This window comes from Podarcis erhardii, assembly GCF_964252035.2.
Source record: "Podarcis erhardii genome assembly, chromosome: 1".
Classification (NCBI taxonomy): Eukaryota; Metazoa; Chordata; class Lepidosauria; order Squamata; family Lacertidae; genus Podarcis; species Podarcis erhardii.
Window position 1 is genome coordinate 92,793,104 of NC_138497.1, and position 17,157 is coordinate 92,810,260.

Below are 17,157 nucleotides of genomic sequence, written 5' to 3' on the forward strand. Positions count from 1 at the left end.
TATATAATTCTAATAGTAATAATAATAATAATAATAATAATAATAATAATAATAATAATAATGCATTTTAGAGCTGAACAGCCGCAGCAATGTTGTAACCTCCATGATCTGCACCAAATGAATTGGCATTCTACTTGCGTTTAAAAACCTTTTGTGCAGAACAGTCTAATTTTGTCTTATCAGCACTTTGTTTTTTTGTCACTTCAGTTAGTACTTAATTCAATAGGCCACTTGTAGTCTAATGCTTCAGGCTGCATAGAATGGATTTAAGGGCTTAAGAATGTATTTATCACATTTGTACACCAAGGATGTCAGAGGTTATCCCCATTCTGTCTTCAGATCAATGTGGTGTGGTAGGTTGGGCTGGTAGAGAGATGCTTTTTCAAGGAGTTTCATTGGCTAGATGAGGATTTGAATTCAGGTCTCCCTGGTCCAAGACCAATGTCTTGCCCACTACCGGTGTTGCTGAATCTGTGAGAAGGCTGGTGCTGCTCAGTGATCATATTTGGCCCTTCTTGCATGCACTAAATCTCTTCAGAAGGAAGAAAAGACAGAAACTTCTCTTAGTCTTATTGACTGTTTATTCACTTCTTCAAAAGCAATTAGGAATTTAATCACAGTTTCTATGGATTTCTGGGGAAAATCTGTAATTAAATCTGCACAGTGCCCTTGCATGATAGGTTTAACTTTTCCACAGCAGTGCGGGAATACTTTTAGTATTCTCGTATCTCTGCATTAAAATTGGCCAGGCATGCCACAAACCCAGGACCCCACATTGCTTTCCTACATAGCTGAAAATCCATTCTAACAAGCCAGAATTGGAGGTTAGCCCTCTTGATCTAATCAAAGTTGTTCTCATAATGGACAGAGATGTTCCTTTCCATCATTATTTTACAGCACAGAGAGGAAAGGAAGAAAGCTCTCTCCCTCCTTGTGTGGGAAATGAGGCTGGCCTCCCTCCCAATAAAGCTGGCTTAAATCTGCCGTTAATTGAAAGCTTATCTTCTCTCTGAAAAAGGGAATGATGTTCATATAAAAACGCAATGTAATAACTTAATAGCTCTGCTGGAGGTGACTTGTACGTGTGTGGGACAGATCGAGAAGGTTAAGAATTGTGGATGCTTAATTCCTGTTGGTTCAAATGTACGTCTAGGAACGAGAAGCGAAGAAAGAATATGGTCTTGCTGTCTTATTCCTGCTTGCATGGATGAGAAGAACTGTCACAATTGATCCAATGTCACTGACCCTCTCTTGGCTGTTACCGTATCAGCAGTCAAATGATGCATGAGGCAGGCATTCTCTGCTGGACAGTTGAAGGAGGCTGGGTGCAAACGAGGCACGTTCCAAAATGAGAACACGGCTTCTGTGAGACTGCCGAACACCCCTTTTCAAGACAAGTCCTCTTCAAAATGGCACCATTATTATGCCACAGACCACCTGCATTTTCTGTCCCCAGGAGTTTTTCCTCGTGACCCTTTCGCATGTGGCTGAGGGACAGGCGGAAGTATAGCTAGAACGACCCCAAAGAATTTAAGGAGCAACATTTTCCTTGCATAGAATTTACACTGAAGTAATTCCTGCCTTTTAAGCCCAGTCTCCTTCCAAATCTGATGCACCCAAAGAAAAGAGATACATTGTTCCTGCCTGATGAATTGGATTGATACTTCCTTATCATGCCATTGGACTGTAAAATGTAAAACCTGGATCCATTCCAAAGTTCTTTCTCTTTGCTTTAGCATTTTAGGGAGCCTGAAGACAGATGGACTTGTTCATCCTACTTCTAATTCAGCAATGAAGCTGAATTCTGCATGAGAAACAGTGCTTCTTCTGCAGGTAGGGATGGTGGTTGGGGGGGGGGAATTAAATTCAGTTTGCATTTAAAGGTGAACTGACTTAATTTCTGAAACAATGCATGAACTGGAACACAGCTATTCTTCGACATTCACACGTCTCCAAATTTTGCGATGCTGTTCTCCAGCCAAGTAATGTGTACAAAAATGCACGTATATTTATAGTAATTGTATCAATGTAGCAATTCTAGATGAGGCCCATGAGATGAGATGAGACAGGGAATGGGGCAGATAAACACATTCTGGTCTGTTTAGGATGCTGTGTCATGCTGAGGATTGCAGCCCCATGACATCCAAGAATGAACCTCTCCAATCAAGACAGCACATGCTCTGCGGGTCGGGATGGGTGAACCTGTCAATTTCAGTTTCAATTTTAGTGTGCATTTCTCATTTTATACACACGTTTGTATCAGTGGCGCAGGGTGGGTTGTCAGCACCCGGGGCAAGGCAAGTAATTTGCACCCCCTAACCCGTGGATTTGCGCCCCCTAACCCGTGGATTTGCGCCCCCTAACCCTAACCCCCAGATGTTGCGCCCGGTGCGGCCGGCACCCCCTGCACCCCCCACGCTACGCCACTGGTTTGTATGCAATTTTCCACGATATACACATCTTTGCAAAGCAATTTCCCCCAATATAATGCATTTCTGTATGTTACTTGCATAGATATATGAATTTTTAATGTATGTTTTACTGCAGTATGTGCATTTTTGTACACAATATTTGACTGGAGAACTGAATTGCCAAATTTTGAAAAGTGGGGATTTCAATGGGTGGCTGTGTGTTGTTTCAGAAAGTGCAAATCAGGGAGGTCTGCCTTTAAATGCCAGTTGAACAAAATTCTCTCCCATCCTTATTCACACCTAGCTTCTGTTGCAAGCGCACAAAGCCAGTTTCCCCTGCGCTTGGTCTGTGAAAGGTTATACATCTGCACAGAAAGGGGGGGACTGCAAAATGAGCTCACCATTCAAATTAAGTACCTCTGTATACCTTATAGTGAGAAAGAGCCTTAAGACTGACATTTCTGAGGCAAACTCATTTCCACAACACAGCCGATTAGAATGGCATTGAATTATGCTCGCCGATAGGACAGCCTGACAGAGCTGTTATGATTTCAAATCCAGGACTGTGAATCTTTATTTTTTCATTCTGCCCTTTACATTTTGTTTACACTCCTTCACTTTGCAAGATAATTCTGTTCCCTCCTTGGGTATTTATATCTCAGCACTGTGTGGGCTGCTATCTTCTCCCAATCTAATAATCTCCCTGATGAGCTCTACAGCAATATTTATCTCTCCTGATCTTCTCATCATAAATCAATTGCACTTGCCTTTTTAAATCTTTTCGGTGTATGGTGCTCCATTTGTTAGCTTCCACCAGCCTTTGATTGCGGAAGCACACCTATGAAATTGCAGATCCACAGATCTCACCAATACCCCTCCTTAGCTGTTTGGCACTTCCGCTGGCAGGTTGTTTACCTCACTGCTGCCTGGCCTTGTGATAAGGATGGGAACACAGGTGGTGCTGTGGTCTAAACGACTGAGCCTCTTGGGCTTGCCAATCAGAAGGTCGGCGGTTCGAATCCCCACAACAAGGTGAGCTCCTGTTGCTCTGTCCCAACTCCTGACAACCTAGCAGTTTGAAAGCATGCCAGTGCAAGTAGATAAATAGGTACCACTGCAGCGGGAAGGTAAATGGTGTTTTCGTGCACTCTGGCTTCCGTCACGGTGTCCCATTGTGCCAGAAGCAGTTTAGTCATGCTGGCCACATGACCTGGAAAGCTGTCTGTGGACAAACGCCGGCTCCCTCGGCCTGAAGCGAGATGAACACTGCAACTCCATAGTTGCCTTTGACTGGACTTAACCATTCAGGGGTCCTTTACCTTTTTTACCTAGTGATAAGGCAAACTGGATAATCCCATGCTGTCAAGGCAGCAAGGATCAAGCTAGCTGGGCAAGTGCTGGACTAGCTTTAAAAAAAGAGCAAGGAGGGTACCATGAAGGGGCAAGGGGTTGTTTAACCCCCCCCCCACCATTTCTCTTCCAGCTTCCTCCAGCTGTTGCCCCCTAGATGGGATGCACTGATGTGTGTTTGCAACAAGCAACAGGCTGCAGGGGGAAACTGCCGCTTGACCATTGTCTCTTGCAAGTTACTCTACCCCCCATGTTGCTTAGTAGCGAGCAGTTTCCAGGCCTGCATCTTCCCTGAATACCTGGATTTGCACATTAGAAATTAGGTTGAGAAGGTGGGTCTACCTTTTGTTGCTCTTAGAACACTGCCTGCAAGGGATTGGTTTGAAGGAGTGTGGTTCCATTGCCTGTGTGTGACATCACTTCTCTTGTTCTTCAAGTGGAATTCTGAACTACCTTAGCAGAAGCTTTCGTTCCACGGACTGTTGGAGAACAATAACCTCCACTGCCTCCAACTTCTGTGCCCTCCTCTGACACCCAGCAAGCTAATATACCTTAAAAAAAAACATTGGTTTGGTTTTGGAGAAAGAGATTCCCACCCCTGCCCCTCGCATCTCTCAGCAGAACAATTTGGCTTAATAATTAATAGATTGATCACTCTTGGCAGCAAAGGTAACGACCATGGTCCAACTATATGGATAATGGTACCCATGTAATAAAAACGTATTGTTGTTGTTATTCAATGGTAATCGGCTTTAACAAGAAACTGAAAAGACTACGCTGTTGATGCTGGGGCAAATCCCTTAAACAGTGACGCAGCATGATGGAGCTAGTTAATGTTATAGCACATGATTGTCTTTACTTTCTGCAATCAGCGTTTTATTCACAATTTTACAATAGGTGTAAATTTTTATCACTCGTTAGGCAAGCAGAAGAATGAACTGAACCTCAAGAAAAATCACTTAAGAATTGGCTACAGTGATATAACAGAGCAATAACTGATCCAAGACCAACCATCTAGTGGGAGAAGAAAAAGTAAGTGACATATAAAATGCTAAAAGGTCAGATTTCTTCTTCTTTTTTTAAAGAAAGAAAGGAATCCACAAACAGGAACATATTGTACCTTGTCAACAGAATGGCTGTGAGCTGAGCTTTAGAAAAATGAAGGTTCATTATAAAAGCTTTAGAAGTGAAAAATAAAATGTTACATTCTGGATCTTCTTTGTAGGCTGTGAGGGGGGTGGGAAGAAGACCATGACAGGAGCAACAGGAAATAAGAAGTCTAATTAAGCATCAATCTTGCTATGTGAATGATAGAAGCAGAGGGAATTAGGCCTGGAATTTTGCTATGATGGACAGATTATGTGACCAGGAAAATGAAATAGTAAACATATTGAATCAACTGGACAGATTATAATAAATTTAAGCATGCTTTACTTAAGAATTAGTACTATTAAGCTCAGCTGGAATTACATTCACCTAAACCTAATATGCAGGCGATAGTGGCAGATTAGCTGACATTTCTTTTCTTAACTAAACATGGTTGATTACCTGCAGGATATGGCATTGTTTTTGTGGGGATTTGAGGCTGTAGCAGGAGTTTCATTGTGGAGTGGGAACCCCCACTCACAATGTTTCAGATAAAATGTGATTACGTCTTAGGAGCACCTATATTTACAGCTCATACTCAATGCACTGAAAGACAGATGGACATATGCATTCAAAGCAAAACACATCAACTCGGTTACTTTTTTAAAAAAGGGAGAGGGAGCTGCTCTCTGATTGGGGGCTGCATAATGACGCCATGTTGTGCAGTGGTGTGGAGTCGCAATTCATGAAGGATGGGGAAGCGCAACTGGGAGAGCTGGTGGAACTGGGAGTTGTGGCATCAACACCAAATTGGAATGTGAGATCTTCTGCCCCTGAACACATTCTGCCTCTGCTTACCTCAAGGCAACCCAAGGCTTCTGTACTCCCATTGTATTTTCAGAAAGAGAAATCACCATCACATCTGGCTGCTTTTCTTCCTCAGCTTCCCAGCTGGCCTTTGCATTGGATGGATGGACATCATGGTGGATTACTACAAAATCCTGGATGTTCCCCAAAGTGCCTCTATGAGTGATATTAAAAGAGCGTAAGAGAAATCTTTCCTTGGAGTGCCCCTTTTCCTACAACCCTGTAATCTTAACCTTTCCTCATGTTGCTTCTCTGTCAACATTTACCAGCAGGGCTTGATATTAGTAAGTGACTTAATCTCAGGAAAGGTGCCATAGTTCAGAAGTAGAGTACCTGCCTTGCATTTAGAAGGCCCCGTGTTTAATTCCTGGCATCTCCAGGTAGGGCTGGGCAAGAACTCGGTCTGAAACCCTCAAGAGTTTCTGGAGATAAATACTGAGCCAGATGGACCAATGATCTGACTCAGTATAAGGCAGGTTCCTATGTTGTTAACTTGGCTTCCTCCGTGGACAATTAAGGCAGAAATCCAGTTGCAAGCTATTGCCTCATCATCACCATGATAAGTCATGGTCTGAGAAACTGTCCAGAATAATGGTACTGGAAGATGGTCACTAGCCTATTTGGGTGGTTCTCACCATTATCATGGTGGAGAGCATAGGTGGATAGTTCTAGGATGGATAGCCACTAATGTTTGTTGCATCTTGTGAACTGTTCAGGTACAGGAGTAAAGTGCTCAGATGGCACCCAGATAAAAATCCAGATAACAGGGCAGAAGCTGAACAGAAGTTCAAGGAGGTTGTGGAAGCCTACAAAGTCCTTTCAGACAGTAAGGCACCCAGTTTCTCTTCAGTGCTCCTTTTCTTCCTCTCTCCAATAAAACATTCACAGTCACAACAGCTAATTTATTTTTGACTGATTAATCCCAAATAAAAACATAATGAACATGGATTAAACTTTGTCAACTGCTCTAGAATGCAAATAAATGAACAAATAAAAATAGTAACACTCCATTCTTTAGACAGCGACACAAGGTTGCATAAGTAATTCCAAACTTCCTTCATTCATCTTTTTGTTTGCATAGTCGGAATTGTTAACATATTTTCTCCCAATCCTTCAATGTACATACGAGACCATTCCCACATTTGACCTTTGTTTTCTTCCACTCCAGTTTAAGCTGCTTAATCTAATCTCCATTTACAATTATCTTTGGAAGGATGGAAGTTCAACCTTCTACCTTGCTGACAGAATGATATTTTTTTCTAAAAAAAGGCTTGAATATGGAGCTAAACTAACTATGATTGGAGCTAAACTTTACAAGAAATATGGATTTGCCACCACTCTGTCCTTTATCTCCAATTCCTAGTAAAATATAGCATAATAATACAGTTTGGACTGTGGGTCAAATTAGACTCAGCAGGAGTCTCAATTTGGGCTGCAAGGTTGTTTACCCCAAACAATACCCACCTGCTCTGCACCCGACATCATTTGGAACATAAGGTGAGGGGCACGTAAATACGTGGTTGCAAAGAAACTATAAGGAGTTTTAAGCACACTCTTTATTGTTCCTTCGCAAGCAGAGCTCACTAACAGCAAGGCCTTTTGAAGCTGGTGTGGTTTGGAGTCAAACTGCACTTGTAACGGGACATTTTTATTTTGTAGACCAGCTTTGCAAAGAGCTGCAGAGAAACAATATCCTTTTGCAGGCATGGTTTGCATCCAAACCATGCCTACAAAAGGCCAAAGTGGGGCTCACTGTCAATATAAATCAGTTGATCAGCACTAACAGCAGGCCCCTCTGAAGTTGTCGCCTGGCATCATAATAAGACAATTAACAACTGGGCGGCTCTGCCCACCTGTCAAAGTGGCCTGGAGGTGGCAGTGGAAGTCATGTTCTGGCCCAGCAGTTGGAAAAGATACCACACCCCATCATGCGCTGTGCATCTCCCCACTGTCAAACTGATATTACATTCTTCACATTCACTTCCCAGCCATGCTTCCCCCAGGGAGGCTCACCTGGCGCCTTCATCATATCTTTTGGCAACAGGCAAAAACATTCCTCTTCTCCCAGGTCTTTGTTTAATTAGCCAGTTATGGCCTTTTAAACTGTTTTTGTTTCTTACTGTGTTACGTATTTTTGTGTTTTTATAATGTAAACTGCCCTGTGAGCCTCGGAAGTAGGGTGGCATAGGAATGGAGAGAACTGAGGTCCAGAGACAGCGGCTTGTCTAATAGTCACTGAGTTGGATTTATGGATGTGGTGTGGTTTGAATCAGGGGCCTCTTAGTTTCTTTAACATGATGCAGAACAGCAGCAATAAAACTGGAAAATTCAAAGCTAGAGATGAAGAGGCAGCTTGAAATTTCCTTCCACTTTTACTTCTATTCCAGGAAGCACACGTAACCAGTATGATGGGAGCAGCACAGAGACGTTCAAAGAAACAAGTGAGTAGTCTAGAGAAGAGGCCAAGGGCCTCGTCCCAACCTGTGATTAAGCCTAGTAACATCTCTAAGGCTTAGTGGGACTTACCAACCTGTCCGCTTCAGTTCCTCTTGGATTCATATTTTTCCAGCCTTTCACCACATTTCCACATCAGTTTGCATTTTTTTCTTGAAGCCCACATATTTTTACGTTCATTTTTCCTAAAGTGCATGATTTTTGCATGTGACATTGCATCCACTCTATCCAGTTTTTCAAGCAATTTCCTCTAGCATGATGCATTTTGGAACATGATTTTCATGAATATATGTACACTTTTTTGTACACAAATGGTGTTGCAAAATTCCGAGAGGTCTGACTTTTGAAAGATAGCTGTCTTTTGCTTTGTGTATTGGATATGCGAACAAATTTCTCCCTCTGTTCCTAACAGGACATTAATTGTTCTGTTTAGCACTGGGCTCAGGAAAGCAACTGAACACTCTTTGCAGCTCTTTCACCCACTTTTTAAAAGGATTGCTCCAGCAATCTTTAAAAGGGTGGGAGAAACTGCTGCAAAGAGCATTCAGCCCTATCCTGTGCTTAGACAGGATTGTGGGGACCACAAAGGATTTCAGTGGGTGTGTGGAGCAACCCACCTGTCAAACATGTGATGCCATAGTGGTGTTGTGACTGCCAGATGGATCATCTCACCACCTGCAGAGCCCAAAATGTTCCCCACCCCTATTGTACACATACCTCAAGAGCTATGAATGGTTTTCAAAAGTCTTCTTCACCCATATGTGTTTAAAGAGATCCAGAATCTAATTCTGTTTCCTTACGTACAAAGAAGCATGCCGCCCGTTGAAAATAGCTACTATAATACATGTAGGTTGACTGTATCTAGGGGTTTCATGACTGCTGCAGCCTGGTAGATTGGAAAGCAACTTGGAGCAAATAGCTAGTTCTGCCTCCAAGGAGAGATTCTTTTGCCTCCTTTCCTTAATCCTCCTCTACATCCTGGAAGGAGAAGATGCAACAACTTTGGTGATGTTGTAACAGCTCATTTTTATTTTTCAAAACCATGCTATTTACATATCCCTTTCAAACAGCACAGCATTTGGAATTGTTTCCCTTTCTCTCTCCTTAGAGAGATCTGAGGATGAGAAGCACCTGTCTGTGTTTGATCACGATGGCATCAAAATATTCTTCACAAAACAACGTTCTTCTTCAGGTAATCTTTACATCCTTTCTGGAAAACTGCTCTGCTGTGAAGCCTGTTGGTTGCCACAGCTGTTAGCTTAGGACCGCTAATTCAAGTACCCAGGGCTTTTTTTCCAGCCAGAACTTACCGGAACTCGCTGGAACTCAGTTCCGGCACATCTCAGGTGGGCTCCATTACCGTGATAAGAGAACAAGGGAGGCGATCATGGTGAGTTCCGGCACCTCTTTTTCTTGAGAAATAGCACTGCAGGTACCTATATTACATACCTGTGGGGAGGCTTCTGTTTGTGGCACAGTATTCTGATAAAAAGAGAAAGAAAGTAATAGCTAGGTTCTAAGGATTTAACCAAACTGAGAATACATACAGGCCAGGCATAAACTATGCTGTGGAAAGAGAGCAGAAGAGCAATGCCTGTATGTATCCTAAGGAAAATATTATTTGGAAGGGTGTGTTGATCATCATCATCTCTATCTCTTTCTCTCTGTCCCTTGGCCTATTTCTGGTTTCAATATTTCAGTTCCACTTGTCCTTCTGGTGCTTTGTGCCAAAGTGGTGACTAAACAGCAGCATAAGACTTATGCTGTTGTTACCAGCAACCCTTCCTCCCATTGCCAGTGTTATCAGAAAAATCACTAAAGCTGATGTAAAAATCTGCTGGGGCGGAAGCTGCTGTGGAGGTGATTTGATCCTTAGGGAGCAAGTTCAATAGCTCCAGAGGTCCTTTTCAGTCTTATAACTAGTATCGCTGAGGTAATTGACAAGAGCAAGTGTCGCCAATATGATAACCTCCTGATGTTTTGGGAATCAAACCTGCATCACACCCAGGCAGCATTGCTATGATTAGAGCAACTTCTGGAGGGCACTGAGTTAGCTACCCCTGACCAGAGCATCTTACAAGAGAGGATGAAAGATGAATTACAGTGTGCTTGTTGTGTGTGTGTGTGTGTGTGTGTGTGTGTGTAAGTGTGTAATTTGTGGCCTGGATGCACTTCATAATGAGTATGTGGCAACCTGTGTGTTTCAGATTTTTCTGTATCCTTCTTCAGCGCTCCTAAAAGGTTCCATCACTTTTCCATCATGACTGCCTTCATGAATGGCAAAAAAATCACAACCAAAAGGTAAGGGGGGTGGGTGGGAGGGAACAGCTTTGTAGGAATCTTCTCCTTAAGTCTTGATTCTCCTGGCTGCATAACTCTGTGTGTTTGCAATGTGCAAGCATGTCGAAAAGCAAAATGCCTCTGAAATACCAGCTGCTGGGAATTACAGGTGTGCACTCATGTCCAGCTTGCAGGCTTCCCATGGACATTTGTTTGACCACTGTGAGAACAGGATGCTGGACAAGATGGGCCATTGGCCTGATCCAGCAGGCTTGTTTTATGTTTCTAACTCCTGGGTCCAGGATAATGTAATGTATCTGTGTTTATACTTTGTATGTTGCGTGGAGTCCTTAGGATAGCAAGCAAGTAATGTGTCTGACTCTCTCAGGTGTACAGGATGTGAGAGGGTATCTGTACGTCTTTAGAGAAAAGAGGTATGTGAGTGAGTTTAACAGTCATATGTCTACCTTACAGAATTTGTGAGGAAACTTTTATTAGATGAATATTTGAGACAACAGTGACTTGACGGGCAGATTCCTACACACATATAGGAGCAAATAAAGTTCTCACATGCACATAGGGATCTATCCAAATGAGTGTTTGAACAAGGAGGCTATAATATGGAGGCTTCTCTTGTTCCTAAAGCATCTGTCCCTTGTTTGGTCAGGTAACTATGTGACATTTCTCCCCTTCAGACATCTCGAGAATGAAAGCAAGTACTTGGAAGTAGAAGAGGACGGGAAGACGGTATCTATCCATGTTAATGGTAAATTTGAGTGGGCTGTATTATGCCTTGTGACAGGTGTTAGATGCTTACCTCAGTGTGTATAGGGCACCTCCGAGGAGCCTGGTTTTCAGAAAGCATGCTTTCCCTCTTGAAAATTGAGACACCCAGAAAATTCTGACTCAGAGGGTTTTTTGTTTCCTTTTGTTTGAAAACCACCTTATTCTTTCACAGCTCATTAGGCAAACAAAAAACAAAACAACAACCCAACCCAATAAGAAAACATGTTCTTTGTCCTGTAAATTATAGGTAAGGATGATTAGCTCTGCAAGCAAACAAATGACTGAACAAATGAATGAATGAATGAATGAATGAATGAATGTGCAGGATATATGCCAAATACACTCAAATCTGGAATAAACAATAGAAAAGACAGAGCAATTTCATTGATTAGCATATGTTGTATTTGTGTAATCTAGGGAATCTACAATATTCACAATATATTAAGGCCTGGAATGGCAGGCAGTGGGAAGAGGGTAACATCCAGCTATTGCCAACAAACTTCTATGTAGAGTAGACCTATTGAAATTAATGAGCCTAAGTTATGCATTTTCAATAATTTCAGTGTGTCTACTCTGAGTATGACTAACACTGAATAAAACCTATTAGGTCATGATGATGATGACAGCAGCATTTATATACTGCCCATCTGCCCAAGTCCTCTGGGCACTTTACAAAGACGATAAAATACAAAACCCTGTTTACAAAAACAGAACAAAACAAAACAAAACACCTAAACCCAAAAACCAAAAAATAAAAGCTCAGCAATGCTATCCCCAAAGCAGCACAAGACACAGCTGATAAAAGAATTATAATCGGCACAACCAGCATAAACCAGGGGATGCTGGTTGCAAAAAATGAACCCTCTCTGGTTTACTCGAGTCTAGTCATTTACTTGGCAAAATTATGCACCTTAGTCAATTCAGGCACTGTTCTCCATTACCTGTCTTATATCTCCTTCAATGTCTGCTTCTCTCTCCCCTGTTGAATTTAAGAATGTGTGTGGTGCATTATTATCCTAATTTCCATGGGACATGATAATGAGTGGCATGCAGTGCCTCTGTTCCATTCACATAATAGACTTCTGCTTGGCACAAAGGAACTTCCTCCTCTGTATAGCTTTTGCACACCCTTACAATTTGCCCCAGGGAATCCCTGGAAAGTCCTGTTGCATTGAATACAACCCAATCTGTTTACTCTTTTTCTTGGGTATTTCCTTTGTGTGAGTACGATTGGTGTTCCTACTAAAGCCACCAAATGCAGACCACTGACCAAATTTTGGTAAGCCATCTGGTAGATGGTGGGATATTCAAGATCCCTTTCTGTTGCCTCAGACAACCTAGGGACTTAGAGACCATATGGGGACCATAGGGACTGAGAGAGAACATGTGTGGCTGAATTCAGCATACCCTTAGTGTGAATAGGATATAAGGGTGACAAAAAGGATTGGATCTAGACTTGGTCAAGCTTAGAGCAGACCCACAGAAATCTCGTTGATTGTGACTATCTTAAGTTTCATTGATTTCTGTGTCCATTCTAAGCATGACTAAGTCTGAATGCAACAGAATAGTTAACATTATTGTCAGCAAGTCATAAGAATTCTGGATGTTTACATGCTCTACAAATTTCTTTGTATGCCCTGAAATTGTGTGATAATTTGTAATCATGTTGGACACGGAAAGAGTGTGTAAATGCAGATCCTAGGCTTATTTCTGTAGCTCCATCACTGGAACAGACCTCTAGTTGACCAATATATTCTGGCTCTTGCAGGCATACCTGTTTACGATAGAGAAATTAACGCAAACAACTGGGATTACAGGTTGGACAGGGGCTACTATTATCCAGAAAAGAATCGGTTTTGGACATGTGAAAGGCGTCGGTGGGCAGAAGACTGGCGGCGCTGGGCAAGCCAATGGCGAGACTGGGCAGAAGAGTGTCGAGACTGGGCTGAAGGAAAGCAACATGAGAAAGACAAGTGCTTTTCTAGGGCTAATGCTGGTCATCGCTGGGCAAAAGCAGCACAGGGTCCAAAGGCTAGTGAGGAACATCTCAGGTCAGACAGGGGTTGTCCTAGGCCAGGGGAAGGGAAATGTGATCTGAAAGAAGGACATAAGACTAATAAGGGACTATCTCGCACAGAAGTGGAACACTCCAAGTCAGATAAAGGGTATTTTGTGTTTCCCAAGCCAGGTGAGAATTCTGGACCAGATGAAGGGCATCTCAAGGCAAACAAGAGGCAACAGAGAGTGGACGAGGGGCATCCCCCATCAGATAAGAACAACCCAGGAGTTGTTAGGCTGGGGGAGGGACATACGGATCAGGACAAGGGGCATACCACATGGAAAAAAGAGCAGCCTAGGCAGGACGAGGGGCAGCCCAGGCCAGATAAGGGGTCCCTCAGTCACAAGAAACCAGACCCTGTGTGTAATGAATCAGCTATGAAGCACAAGGTGGTTTCTGAACACAACCCTCAGGCTTGGAATAGGGAGCCTCATGCTGGGAAACAGAAGCAACCGGCAGAAAGCAACCCACGTGCTGTGAAAAGCGAAAAACTGCTCAGAAAGAATGAGCTGAAGGATGACAAGCCGGAGTCCAAAGGTGAGAAGAACAGGCTTATGTTAGAGTCTGAACCTGGGAAGGGAACAGAATTCAATGGTATGAAGGGAAAGGCTTGCGCTGATACTAAAGTGGCTCCTCAAACACATCTGACTTCCTCTGGTGGCAAAGTGCTGCCACTGAAAAGGAAAGAGCCCCAGATTCGGGTAAGAAAGCTGTATGGCAAGAGGAGCAAGTCTCAAGCTGGAAGGAGGTCATCGCACGGTGGTAGGAGCAAGTCCCGGGCAGGGAAGAATAGGGTGCCTGATGGGCAAAGTAAGGCAGAGCCTGCGGGGAGCAGCTCATCTAAAGGACTCGATGAAGAACAGCCTGAGGGGAATGACTTAGCTAAAGACCCCAGTAAAGGAAAGCCTGAGAGGAACGACTCAGTTGAAGGACGCAGTTTAGGAGAGCCTGAGGGGAATGGCTCAGCTAATGGAAGCAGGGAGGTGCCACCTGATGGGAAGCAGACACAGGCAGATTCTAAGGGTGCACTGCAAGGTCGGAAAAAGGGACCTCTATCAGCTCTCCTGGGGGGTGACATTTCTCTCCCAACAAAACACAGACTGCTCAGAAGAACAGCACAATCTCGCCTCTTATCTGAAGTCCAGGGTGAAAAGCATCAGTACGTATCTGAAACGAGCCAGTTCATCAGCATGAATGACCAACGGAGAAGGAGACTGACCAAACTCCCTCAGTCTGGTACACAGCTTCCAAGTATTGAAGGCCAGAAACTTGGAGCGAATCAGTTCCCAAATGTGACTCATTGACCAGGGGTATGTTCAAACTAGCTGGCTCACATTTAAGCTCACAGTCTTGCTCAGTGATTTGTGATCACCTCTGACTTCTGTGTTCACACCAGGCAGTGCAGGACCCCACATTTGCTGGGCTGCAATAGGAAGGAGAGTTTCCAGAGATTGCAGTCGGTAAGGGAGGTGTGTTTTTCAATAAAGGCAGTAATGTAACTCTCACAATTTATTGGTATGTGCTTATTAATCGGTAAGAAACAGGACATATATACAGGAGATGCTGAGCTAGCTCTTGATTTCTACATTCCACATGAACCTGATTTTCCCCACAATCAGGATAGATTTGGGTTTGCTGAGCATCTGCTCACTTTTAATTCACCAGTGTGTTTCCATCTATGTTTGTAGATTACAGGATAGGCAAGTACACACAGAAGGGCCTTGCAAGTTGCAATATGGGACCTGATATTGCCTAGGCTTTCTTAACCATGGAGGAAACACACAGCATTTCCAGCCCTAACCCATAAAGTAGGGTTGGGGCTGAGGTCCAGCTACAAGGGCCTTCTAGTGGATCCCTCACTGAGAAGGCACAGGGCCTTCTCAGTAGCGGTGTCCGCCCTCTCACCAGATGTCAAAAAGATAAATAACTATATGACTTTTAGAATACGTCTGAAGGCAGTCCTCTATGGTGAAGTTTTTTTTAATGTTTGATGTTTGATTGTGTTTTTATATTTTGCTAGAAGCCGTCCAGAGTGGCTGGGGCAACCCAGTCAGATGGCCAGCATATAAGTACTACTAGTAGTAGTGCTATTAATTATGTTGAGGGCCGTGTTCCCTCAGGTATAATCCATTGGAGGCCACATGCAGCCAGTGGGCTGGACCATTGTCAAAGGGAGCCACTGTAACAATTTATCTGCTACATTTGTATTAGGCAGAGCCCAAAGTGTGCATGTATGCTGCCTAGGTTGGGTTCCATGAAAGAAGAAGGGTGGTGGAGGAAGAAAAAGAAATAAAATGAAGAAAGTGGGCAAAGGAAGAACCAAATCTCTCTCTCTCTCCATTAACAGGCCAGAACGGATTGCTTGAAAATGGTTTCTTCCCTTCCATTGCTTCATCCCTTTTGACGCTCTGTAATTTTCTTCTCCCTTCTCCCTGCCCTTCTTTGCTTTCTCTGGGCCCCACAATGCTCCATGGCTTTCAGCAACACATGAGACAGCAGTGCTAGCATTATAACAAGTAAAACTAACACAATAAACCCCACATCTCAGTACAGCCTTTACACAATAAACCCCACATCTCAGTACAGCCATAGATGCTGCCTTTACCTGATGAAATATTAGCATCTCAGGGGAAATATACAAAGGTAGCCATTGTAACAATTTCCCTGTGACATTTGTGTTAGGCAAATGTGAATGTGATTCCTCTGGTGTTGTTGTTCCCATGTCATGTTATATTAAATTTGACATGGCACAGATCCTTAAAACATTAATTCCCATCTTCTGGTGATAAGATACACCGTAGCAATCCTATCATGTTCTATAATTTATTTTGAGGCAGTTCACAAGCATCTTTTAATGATTTGTTTATCTCCTCTGAAATGATTAACACATCACTCTTCAAAGGTCCTTATTAGATAAGTAACATGCCACCAACTGAGCTATTGGGCATGAAATTAGGAGATGGACAAAACTCAGGTTCTGGATGAAGCTGAAAATGTATTTTTATGCTGTCAATTAGTAAGTGATTCTGGGCTTCAGCATCTGCAGCATCACTTTGAACAATAACTGGGCTATTCTTGCAGGGAATCTAAATATCATCCCTCAAGAGCACTTACACTGTGGATACATTTTCATTCCACAGCACCAAAATTACAATATTTTGTCTCTGCAAACATGGTAATTTCAGTACCCTTACCACGATAGTTTGCATAGTCTGGACTAGTTGTACAAATGTCAAGACAAAGGATAGGCTTGACTTCATGACTATTATAGTACTGTGACAAACAGTATAACTTCCTTTCTATGTGCAGTGACTGCACCATTTTGTAACTTTAAAATGTGTGCACGTGCATGCATGGATCAAACAACTGATCTAGTTTATTCAGAAGGGAGCCTCATTTTGTTCAGTAGGACTTTCTTCCCAGTGTGTTGTGGAGTGCAGTCTTTCAGTGCAATCCCATACAGTACATGTCTTTTACTTCAATAGGGCAGATAAGTGTGCATATGATTGCAGCCTTTGTTCATACTGTAACCTCTTAAAAATTGCAGTTCTCATTTTTTTTCATGGATGGTGAAATTCTTCATGAATAGTGTTATTGACCTTCCTTGGAAATGTAAATCATCATGGTGCAGTTGTTTATTGATTGTACAAAGGTGTGGTTTTATTTTAAAATGCCTTGCACTCCAAAATGGTTTAAAATGTGTGCAGTATTACTAAATCAAAGAGCAGATAAAAGGGAAAACAAATTGAGAAGATGGAAACATGTGCTGTTCTAATACGTGAACTTTCAAGAAATATTCAAAGGACAATAGTTTGAACACTCCAAATTGATTTTGTGTTTTAAGGTCAGAAGCAGGCCTGACTG

At 42.8% G+C, this 17,157-nt stretch overlaps 1 protein-coding gene and 1 long non-coding RNA gene across 3 annotated transcripts; one reads left to right on the forward strand and one right to left on the reverse strand.

The window, feature by feature from the left end:
* Window positions 1–563: 563 nt before the first annotated feature.
* LOC309348750 lies at window positions 564–4,194 on the reverse strand. Its single transcript, XR_014159538.1, has 2 exons — window positions 4,104–4,194; window positions 564–1,321 (listed from the first exon to the last, which is right to left on the reverse strand). It is a non-coding gene; the product is annotated as an uncharacterized lncRNA (long non-coding RNA).
* Window positions 4,195–4,220: 26 nt separating this feature from the next.
* Window positions 4,221–14,801, forward strand: LOC309347382 (uncharacterized protein). 2 transcript variants are annotated; one of them, XM_081871938.1, is made up of 9 exons: window positions 4,221–4,430; window positions 4,683–4,793; window positions 5,749–5,892; window positions 6,431–6,540; window positions 8,102–8,155; window positions 9,277–9,360; window positions 10,376–10,469; window positions 11,144–11,214; window positions 13,003–14,801. In XM_081871938.1, the coding sequence occupies exons 3-9, from the start codon at window positions 5,819–5,821 to the stop codon at window positions 14,595–14,597; spliced, it is 2,082 nt and encodes a 693-aa protein (XP_081728064.1). In that variant the 5' UTR covers window positions 4,221–4,430; window positions 4,683–4,793; window positions 5,749–5,818; the 3' UTR covers window positions 14,598–14,801. The 2 variants fall into 2 exon arrangements, with proteins under 2 accessions (XP_081728064.1, XP_081728063.1); XM_081871937.1 differs by having other exon boundaries at window positions 5,791–5,892.
* Window positions 14,802–17,157: the final 2,356 nt, after the last annotated feature.